At 60.2% G+C, this 10,478-nt stretch overlaps 1 protein-coding gene across 3 annotated transcripts in view; it reads right to left on the bottom strand.

Moving 5' to 3' along the window:
* Nucleotides 1-3,240: 3,240 nt before the first annotated feature.
* Nucleotides 3,241-10,478, bottom strand: part of NF2 (NF2, moesin-ezrin-radixin like (MERLIN) tumor suppressor) — an 87,110-nt gene continuing 79,872 nt past the window's right edge. For all 3 annotated transcript variants that reach the window (XM_062182615.1, XM_062182614.1, XM_062182613.1), the window contains one exon: nucleotides 3,241-5,350. Coding sequence is in view for 1 of the 3 variants with exons in the window: in XM_062182613.1 (XP_062038597.1) it covers nucleotides 5,300-5,350 (51 nt within the window). In the remaining 2 variants the exon portion in view is untranslated. The remainder of the gene's footprint in view (nucleotides 5,351-10,478) is intronic.

Genomic DNA, 10,478 nt, shown 5'->3' with positions numbered 1-10,478 from the left:
CTCCACTTTTGGCTTCCTGGGGGATGAAGCTGGAGCCTGGGCTGTGGAACTTGACCTCCTAACAGCCCAGAGACCAGAAAGGACTTACTCAAGGCCACACAGCCAGAAGCGGAGAGCTGGAAGGACCCTCTCCCCGCCAGCCCGCCATGGCCAGCTATCCTGAGGCACGGGGTGGGCACCTGTCCAGCAGGTCTGCCAGCGGAGGGCCCCTCCCGCCTACCTTTTCCCTAAGTATCCTCCCCTGAAAAATACACAGGACCCAAGCTTGGCCCCTACTGGGGCTGTGGCAGGTGCATGGCCCCCACCCCTTCAGCTAAAGGGAGACCAGGCGGGAGGGTGGGTGGGAGGTCCTGTACTTCCTCTTCTCCCTCAGGGCACGCGCACAACCCCACACGTGCTGCCACCAGACACCTTGCAGCCTTTTTTGCTTTTGTTTACTGACTTAATTCCTTCAGATCAAAGGCTGCCCTCCGTCCTGAGCAGGCAGGCGCAGGCGGGGGAATTACATTATTTATATTGGAAATGGGCAGGGCTCCATGGGGACTTCTTCCTTATGCCTGATAAGAGAAAATTAGGTCACTGCCATGCCTCCCTCCGTGTCTGTGCTCGGGTTTTCACAGCCCAGGTACCCACGGGTGCAGGGGGAGCCCAGGGCGGCCCACCCATCACCTCTCCCACCCTGAGCTTCCAGTAAATCATTACCTGAGCAGCCGGTCGGACTGTGACAAAACAAGAACATCCTTCCCAGGCAACCCCAGCCCCCGGCCATCCATCATCCGCTGGCTTTGCAGCTGGCACTGGGCAAACAGCATGGACCAGGCCAGATGTGGGTACAATAACGCGTTGAGGGCAGGTGTAAGTGATGGGGGCCCAGCTCGGGGAGCGAGTGGGTGGGCCTCGGACAACCTCGGGGTCACCTTGGCTCTTTGCTCCCACCTCCAGAGGAGGGCTTCAGAGAAAAGACCACCTGGCCCTGCGCGGTGATGTTTTGGGGGGAGGGGCCGTTAGCCTCCACAAAACCCTCGAGTCCTCATTGCTCAGATGAAGGTGCAGCTCCGAGGACCAGGCAGCTGGCCTGGGGTTGGCCGGCTCGCACTGGGCGAGCAGGGGCTTGGACTCAGCCTTGTCTGAGTTTTTATTTCCCAAGGCCCCGGGAACCCGCCCTGGGCGAGGGCGTTTCCCCAGCTGACCCTGTGGCTGGTGGTAAGGATTCTGTGGGCTTTGGTTGCTGTTTTTGGTTGGTGTTGTTGTTCTAGCTGCTTCTATTACTTACAAATAATGCCAATCCCATGAAAAACCCACACCTGTCTTTTCCTAGAATTGGGGTACCTTTTGCTCCCACTCTTTACGTCATGTGGGCAACATCCTTGAGGGTCCCAGAGGCGGCATTGTCAGCTGTTAGTGTGTGTGGGGTACCTGGCCCTGGGGGGGGCAGGCGGGGAGCACAAGCCGCTCAGTGGGAGCCAAGGCCAGGTGCTCCTCGGGGGCCACCGCCCGTGAGAAAGGGCATCCAGTGGAAACCAGGGGTTCCTCTCCGGGCCCTGCTGATAACGGGGCCTGTCCTTTCCCTGGGGCAAGACCTGAGCTGTCTCCGTGTGAGCTGTGATCTGCCCACTGGGCTGGGGCTGCGCGGGCCGCAGGATCCTGCTGCCGTGATGCAGCAAAGAGAGGCTGCCAGGGAGCCTGCACAGCCGGCCGCGGGAGGGCTGGGGAGGGGAGGGAGGGGAGGAGGCTGCCGGGGCTTCCACGGGGTGGGAGATGCCGAGCTGGGCGCCCACCCCAGGCAGGCCGGAGCTGCAGCAATCTGTCCCCTAACGCCTCCCCGCCCGAGTTTCTTTACCGATGTCACCTGTGGGTGGAGGTTTCTGGGGGAGGCTATGCCCAGGCATTCCTGATTCAGGACAGGACCCAGGCCAGAATGGGCCTCTAGGGACCCGAGGGGCCCTGGTGCCAATACCACAGATAGATGAGCACTGGCGCTCCAGCCAGCATGGCCACAACCAACGAAGACAGAGAACAGAGAACTCCACTGACCCCACCCACACCACGGCACCAGGCACTCAGGCATCTCAGGGTGTGTGAGAGCGAGAGGGAGGGAGAGAAAGAGGGGAGAGAGCGAGCTGTCTTTTTAAAAAGGTTAGATAAGGAGCACTTATTCAATTTTATGGAATGCAGTGTTGATCCATTCCAGAAAAGAAAGCCAATTAAGATTGTTAAACTAAAATTAAAAAAAGATTAAGTAAAAATATCGACTGGTCAGCTTAAAATGACCACTATTTATGAAGTGCTTTCTCTGGTTTAGACTACATAGGAAATCAAGCTACTTCCAATAAGAAAAAAAATTTTTTTGACAGGCAGAGAGAGACAAGGGCTTTTTTCCCTGATTTTTTTTTTTTTTTTTTTTTTTTTGGACAGGCAGAGTGGATAGTGAGAGAGAGAGACAGAGAGAAAGGTCTTCCTTTGCCGTTGGTTCACCCTCCAATGGCCACTGCAGCTGGCGCATCGCGCTGATCCGAAGCCAGGAGCCAGGTGCTTCTCCTGGTCTCCCATGCGGGTGCAGGGCCCAAGCACTTGGGCCATCCTCCACTGCCTTCCCGGGCCATAGCAGAGAGCTGGCCTGGAAGAGGGGCAACCGGGATAGAATCCGGCACCCTGACTGGGACTAGAACCTGGTGTGCCGGCGCCGCAAGGCGGAGGATTAGCCTGTTAAGCCACGGCGCCGGCCATCAAGGGCTTCTTAAGTGCTCAAGCACTTGGGTTGCTGCCACAGACACAGGAGACCGGGAGTGAGCTCCTGGCTCCTGGCTCTGCCCTGGTCCAGTTCCGGCTGTTGCAGGCACTGAGGGAGTGAGCTGGTAGATAGAAGCGCTGTTTCAGTCTCTCAATGAAAAGGAAAGGAAAAAATAAGACAAAAACCGAGCTGGGTCCCACCTGTAAGTGCAAACACCTGCGGCTGTGCGCCCCCCACCCAGAGCCTGGAACACCCGGAGGAGAAGCACCCAGCACCCTTGTTCTCGGGTCCAGGGTCAGGGACGGAGGGGCTGCAGAGAGGAAATGGAGGCACTGGGACCCCTCCCCCCAGCCGAGCCCACTGGGCCTGGGTGCTCTCAGGGGCGCCGGCACCAGCAGGGAAGCAGCTGAAGCCCTGGGCGGTCAGCGAGGGCCCCAGCGCCAGCCTCGTTTTTCCACCTCATTGGCCTGAGTGCCAAGCAAACTGAAGGAGCCCAAGACAAACTTTGTACAGCTTAGAGTTTTTATTACAACAATCATTTAAATTACAACAGTCCCCCAGAATAAAAAACAGGGCTCCAGGGGCGGCCTCAAGAGGAGGCGGGCTCGGGCCCACAGGCAGGAACACCGTCTGACATTGCTGGAAATGGCTGGGGCTGCCCCTGAAGCCCACCAGGGCCAGTGGGAGAGGCTGACTCCCCGCCCGGCTGCTCTCCCCAGGGGCGGCGAGGGCCCAGGCCTGTGAGCGTCTGGACTTTGGGAGAAGAGCGCGGAGGAGAGGGAGAAACCCGTCCCCAGGATGCCAACAGTCACTGAGGTGTTACGCAGTGCCACGGGCTGCTGTCTAGCCCGGCCTGGGTGCTGCTGGGGCCTCCGTCAGACACACCAGGGGGCCTGAGCCCAGGCGGCCACAGGTCAATGGCGTGGCCTTACCGGCTGTCGCCGTGGGCCGGGCAAAGGGCATCCGAAGTGTTCTAAGGAAATCATGATGGCCAGAGCCCTGCTCTCAATGGACCCCAGGGGCTCCACACCCACAGGCAGGCACGGGTTTCTGAAATCCCAGCTCGGCTCTCGTTCTTCCTCCCCCCAGGGCCCCAGACTCTTGGTTGAGGGAGGTGGCCGCTGGTTCTTGTCCCCAGGAAGAGCAGAAACGCTCTGCCACCTCTCTCCCCGTCTGCGCCCGGGGCCCAGGTGCTCCTGCCAGGGCTCAGACGCAGGCCAGCTCCCTGGTGGCCGCACGGCTTGGCATTTTCCGGGCTTCCAAAGCACACGCACAGCAGTTAAATAACAAGAAAACAAAGCCCGACAATGCTGTTACAAACCACCATCATGCTCCTGTGCCCCACAGCCACTGTTAGAGATTAAATCTACACGAGGGGCTGCTGACCAGCAGGGAGGGGCTGCAGCCCGAGGACTCTCCCGAGCTGGGACAGGCACAGCTGAGCCCCCCTGCCATGCCTAGGGGCTGGGGTGGACACAGGGCTGGCTCCCTCAGGCCAAGGCCGCCTAAGAAGGCTGCGGCCAGCCCGGGACACCAACAGGTCAGCCTGACAGTGGAAAAAGGCAGGATTTTCGGAGCCCGAGAAAGCCAACAAAGTTTCTAAGAAGCCAAAAAAGAACGGCCAAAGAAGGCCCCTCTGCTCTCAGGAAACCCGCAGGTCCTCGGATGGGGCCAGTTAAGCCTAAGAGCCATCAGCTGCTCTTTGTTAAGGGCCCAAGTGGGAGCACCTGAGGAGCTCTGGCTGGCCACAGCGGTGAGCGAGCCACTGGGGTGGCTGTGGCGCCTCTGCCATAGGCACAGAGGAGAGCCGTGTGCCAGCCCGTGCAGGCGCCGACTGGGAGGGGGCACCCAGGGACCCTGTGCTTGGGGGACAAGGGCCGCAGCCAAACGAAGCGCAGGCCCAGCAGAGACCAACAAGGGCTTAACGGCAGGGGCCTGGAGGTGACCCGCGTCAGCAACACACTGGGGCTGTGGAGCTCGGTGCTGGGCCAGTGAGAAGTACCCGTGGGGTCCCCGCTGACCACAGGCGGGAGAGGCTGAGGCTCAAGGGGGCGACTGCTCTGTACCACCACAGCCCTGCCCGTTTCCCCACCAGCGGGAGGACCCGGCTTTCCGATGGCCCCGAGCCACGGACAGGCTCCCAGACGTCGTGCAGGAGCCAAGCGGTGCTTCACTGAATCCCATGTCCACATCCTCGGAGATGGATGTCCTGGAGACCTGGGTGGGGTGAGCGGCTGGCACCAGCCTTCCGGTCTCCGAGGGACTTCTGCACTTGGCTCCCTCTGCCCCCTCCCCAGACTGGACTGTTGAGGTCAGCTCTGGGCAGTGTGGGATCCCGCAGTAGACAGACAGACAAAAACTTCTGAAAGAATGAAAGCCTCTGGTCAGGACAATCTCCACTGGCTCACAGTTCAAGGCCACTGCACAGGAAGGGGGCTGGGCTCTCCACTGGGGAAAGTCCCGGAGCCCCCAGCCAGCAGCCCCTGTGGGAGGTTCCTGGGGTGTCCGGCCATCCCGATGGTGCCAGGAGCAGAAGTGGCAGATCCTGGGGAGGGGCTGCGTCCCCTGCTAGAGCTCTTCAAAGAAGGCCACTCGGGACTTGGCGCTCTGCAAGGTGAGCTGTAAGAGAGCAGAGGAGGGGTTGAGGGGCTTGGGGTCTGCTCCTGCTCACAGGCTCCCAGCTGGCTCGTGAGTCCAGGGGCCCTGTTCAGAAACAGCACGCAAGCAAGCTGGTGGTCAACCCCGGGGAAGTTTCCAGATTTGCCCCAGAATCCAAATCAGGAGGTGACAAACACAAACATGCCAGGAGGGACGGCTGGCGGGCGGAAGCGAATTGGCAGGAAAATGCCACCGGCACCGCCTTTCCAGGGGACAGGGGGTCCCTGGACATCCGAGAAGATTTTCAGTTCCCAACTACAAAGGTCCCTGAGCCGTGCTGCTGGGTAGGTGACGTGCGAGCCCGGGGAGCTCACCCTGCTGGGGCTCAGGGAAGCTGGCTCCTCCCGCCCCTGGGGAAGGCGACACGATCTGGGGCTCAAGCTTGTCCCTGCTACTCCTGTGCTGGGCTGGCTGTGGGGGGCCAGTTCAGGCAGGGAGGATGGGGGCTCACAGGCCGTCAGCAGAGGCTCTCCCAGGAAGGACACTGACCGAGAAGGCAGGGGGGTGGGGAGGAAGAACGAAAGCTCTCGCTCAGTCCCTGACTTGTGGGCCACTTCCCAGCCTTGCCCCAAACAGAAGCACGTGGCACAGGCCCATTGCCCTGCTTGTCACCCGAAACCAACCCCTTGCAGTGAGACTGGGGCTTCCCAGGGGCGAGCCGCCAGGGGCAGGGGGACAGGAAAGCACACAGCTCGCTTCCACGCCCCTAAGCGTGTTGGTCAGTGCGCTACAGCCCGTGGGAGCTCAGGTGCGGGCCATATCACCAAACGGAGCCATGTGGGGCAAAGGCCAGCGCGCCACCTAAGCTCATCACCCTTGATCTCTCTGGAGGTGAACCAAGGGGCAGGCTAGATGGTAGGACCTACTTCCTCGACTTCTGGTAGTCTGATTTTCTGCCGAGCCCTCAGAAACATCCCCCGCTCTCCAAGGGGGCAGGGGAGGGCGGCTCCAAAGCCACCACTTCACCATCCAACGAGACAGCTCGAGAGGCGCCTCTGAATCCTGCCAAATCTTTTGGCCTTGAAGTTCTGGCTAGCAAGCTGAATGCAGGGAGGCATCGGAGCTGTTTTCTTCAGTGGAACCAATCTCAGACGCCCTCTCGAAGCGCAGCGCTGATGGTGGAGAGAGCTTTGCTTTGTTGATCGGAGCTCCCTCCAGAAGGGAGCTGTGTGCCCATGGGTTCTCTCTCAACACAATCAGAGCGGGGCCAGGGCTTCCGTGCCCTGTGATAATGGGAAGCAGGAGGGTCACGGGAAGAAGGAAGAGACGGGGCTGCCAGAGATCTGCCGGGGCTGGATGCTCGTGGGGGGTGCAGTGGGGTTTAAATCAAACAGGCGTGAAGCCCAGTGCCTCTGCTCAGGCCCCTCCCACTCTTCTGAGAAGACCCCAAGCCCACAGCCACTCCAAGTCAGACCCAGGCACCGCTGACCGGCTGATCCAAGGCCCGCGTGGGTCACTCATGCCCTGGGGCCTCAGTTTCCCACCATGAGGCGGGGGTGGTGGCAGCCCCTCCTCGCAGGGCGCCGTGCGGAGGAACTGGGACCGCGTGCGAGGCAGTTCCGTGCCTGGCGCGTGGTGAGAACTCAGCAGCTGTGATTACTAACGGCAGCCCCTGTCTCTTCCCTCCCCCAGCTCTGCTGCTCTCCTTCCTGGGGGGAGGGGGCAGAGCAGAGCCGGGAAGGTGCCCAAAGGCCGGGTCACGCACAGCGCTGGTCTCCACAGCCTCCAGGCTGGGACAGGCGCTGCCCTGGGAGTCCTGGCCACTTCCCCAGGCAGGAAGCCTAGGCTGGGGGGGGCCTCAGAGAGCCTCTTGCCTGTTCGTTCGATGTTGGCTCCAAGAATTCCTGGATCTTTTACCCAAGCAGCGTCTGGCTGTCCCTTTGAGGTGCCAGGGGAGGGTTCTGGCTGCGCCAACAACTCCAGATTCCAGTTACTGGTGCATGTGCTTGTTAGGGTGCAAAGCTCTCTGGTGGCGGCTCAGGCTCGGCCCGGCGCTTAGCTTGCAGGAGCAAGAATTTGACCTCAGGGCCAAGGAGAGGCACAGAAGACCCTGATCACGCACACACAAGTAGGGAAGCGCCACAACCACACGGCCTTGGCAGCAGAGAGCCACGGTCTTCCAGAAGGCACCGAGGCTGGCAGAGGAGAAGGTGGACCCCCTGGGTGGAGGTGGTTGAGTCCTGGCTGGGACCTGGGCTGCAAAGTGGCTGATCCCACCCCTACGTTCACCCTACAGCTCCCGACAGTTCCAATTCCATTAGGAACCCCGAAGTCAGAGGAACTGATGGCACCGCCCACTCTCCGCTGCTGGAACCTTTTTCCACTGTCCACGTGATGGCCTCTGCCTGCTTCTACAGCAGTGGCATCCGTGGTCCCAGCCACCAAAAAGCCACCCGCAGGACAGGCATTTGACACAGCGGTTGCGACACTGTTTCAGATACCACATACCCCATTAGGGTGCCAGGGTTCAAGTCCTGGCTCCACCCCTGAGTCCCCGTTTCCTACCAGGGAGGCTATTGGGAGGCGGCAGTGGTAGCAGAAGCAGTTGGGTTCCTACCACCCACTTAGGAGACCTGGACTGAGTTCCCAGCTCCTGCCTTTGGCCTGGCCCAGCCCAGCCTCTAAAAAAAAAAAAAAAAATTAAATAAAATTAAAATTAAAGGCCCCTCCTGGCAGGGGGCACAGCAAGGAGACAAGGGGCTGTTTCCTGGAGCTGCTTTCCATAGCGAGGAGCTCGGGCGGCCCAGCAACCCACAGGACGTGTGGCAGCCCAGGGGGTGTCCCCAGCTGCCGGGCACTGCTGACGGCTTCTCTGCCCTTGCTCCCTGCTTGGGTGCCCCTTCACCGCCCATTCTAGGAGCTCGCTGCCACAGTTACAGGATAGCTACAGGCAGGAGGGAGGCGTGAGGGAGACAGCAGAGGCCAGAGGCAGTGGCCCAGCCAGCCCTTCACAGAATACACCGCCTCTGTGGGTCAGCTTTGGAGACATGAAAGCTAGCGCACAAGCTCCCTGCTCTCCCTGCCACCCTCTTGAACGCCCCGTGTCCGAGTCCAGCGAACGCTGCTCTGTCTCCCTGCTCAGCGCGTGCCTTGGTGTCTCTGCCCAGTCACCTCTGCTTGCTGGAGCCCCCTTCCCCTCCCCGTCCCTCCCACCACCGGGACTCCACGCAGAGCCGTCTGTGCCTCCCTTGGCCACCTAGGCCCAGCCCTCCCCACACCAGCCTTGGCTGCCTGGGGAGGACGTGGGTTCTACACGCACGCTGCCAGGTGGAGCTCTAGGCCATCTGGGAGGAGGAGGTCCCCACATTTCGGCAGGCAAAGAAGCAGAGAGCCCCTGGAGGTCACTCTGGGAGCGGCCTCCTTTGCACCATCCTGTGGCCAAGTGGCGGGTCTCTGCCGCATGTGACCGGTGACCACGTGCGCCACACATCGCATCGTCCTCCAGAACGCACCCTCAACCAGACAAGCGCTGACCACGGGGGTCTCGGTAGCGGGGCTCAGCTTCTCGGGGAAGGCCGTAAGCCACCAGGGCCCTGCTCGAAGCCCCCAGCTCCCAGCGCTCCTGCCAGTTCCCTGAAGATGACTAAAAGAACACGAAGTCTGCCTGCAAGGCACGGGGCTGACCCACTGCTCTCTTCCAGCTGTCTCCTCACATCTGATTAGAATCAGCCGTGTGAATAACATGGGAGGAATTAAGTTCTCTCTCGCCTCAACCGGCTGTTCAAGTCTGTCACTAATCCAATTCTACTCCGAGGGGACCGACTTCCTTTTCTCTTTCTGCAGCACGTCTGTTTCTATCTCACGGGGCCCCCGAGTCCACCTGCTGGGGCCTGGCTGCTCCTTCTTGCCCAGCATCAAGACTTGACCCTGGCGGTCACCTTTGCCTCTACCGGCTTCCCCACCGCCCTGCCAGTTGTCTGTGACAGCCACCAGGAGACGAGGCACTTGGCAGAGACAGGAACTCCTTGCATTCCCCAAACTGCATGTGGTGTGGCAAAGACGGACATGTCCACACCATGAAACAAGTCTGGATTCAGAAGAAACGACTGTCTCCTTAAAAAGACAGGAGGCTGGCTCCTGTCAACCCCAGGTAAGGGCCTGGCACCCAGCTGGCTCCCCCAGCTCAGGCACGCCATCTGCGGGCTCAGCCGGCGCCTGCTCACTGCCGCGACGATTCACTATCCTCCGGAGAAATGGCCTCAGCACCTGCAGGCAGCAAGCCTGGAGGCACCTGTGACAGGTGCGCCCCTGCCTGGTGGCAGTGGGCTGTGGAAGGCTTCCAGGGACAAGGGCTCCTCCAGTGTCGGTCTCGAGAGCGCCCCCTGCTGGAACACCACCAGAGGCAGGCTGCCAACGCTCCCAGCTCTCCTCTAAAAGTCCTTTTGGGGGATTGTTTCCTAAAGTGATGGGGGTGGGGTGTGTAGGGGGGAATAAGGAAATGTATTCCAGCACGGAGCCTGAAGCAGCAAGGCCGCTTGATTAAGAATGAATTACACTTTCATCAGCACAGGGAGAAAATTGATTCACAAGGCCGCATTGTGATCATCTTGTTCCTAAAGCAAAGGCGGGAGGGGGGCAGGACACAGAGCCACTTGGGCTGTCAGTGGCGAGAGAAAGGAAGCTCCGCAATTAAGCAGGGAGAGCAAAACTAATCAGAGCTCCAGGACTCCTTCAACTGGTCCCCGGGGGGCCTCGCCGCGATCTGCTCATCCCAAGGGAGGAGGGAGGAGGGTGGGAAGGGGCCGTCTAATTCCTTTTAAATGATAAGCCCCACAGTGCCGAACCCATTTTAGATACTAACCTAATAACTCCCGACGCGGAGACTCTGCTTGTCCCATAAAAATGCGATGGAATTGAAATGCAAGCCCTAAAATCATGTTATACTTCCTCTCTCCACCACTCCATACTGAAAATGAGGGAGCGGGGGAGGGCTGAGATGCAAAAGGACATGCGGATTCTCTGGCGCGGGGATGCACAGGGGACAGCGGATTCCAGAGCAGAAAGGTGACAGCCAACTCCTGCAGCAGAACCTCCGGGTGTGGGGTGTGAGAGACGTTCCCTCTTCCTGGGGGGAGCCATGGGGGAGGGT

The sequence above is a fragment of the Lepus europaeus genome, chromosome 23, assembly GCF_033115175.1.
Source record: "Lepus europaeus isolate LE1 chromosome 23, mLepTim1.pri, whole genome shotgun sequence".
Taxonomy (NCBI): Eukaryota; Metazoa; Chordata; class Mammalia; order Lagomorpha; family Leporidae; genus Lepus; species Lepus europaeus.
This window is presented reverse-complemented; position numbering and strand designations above follow the sequence as displayed.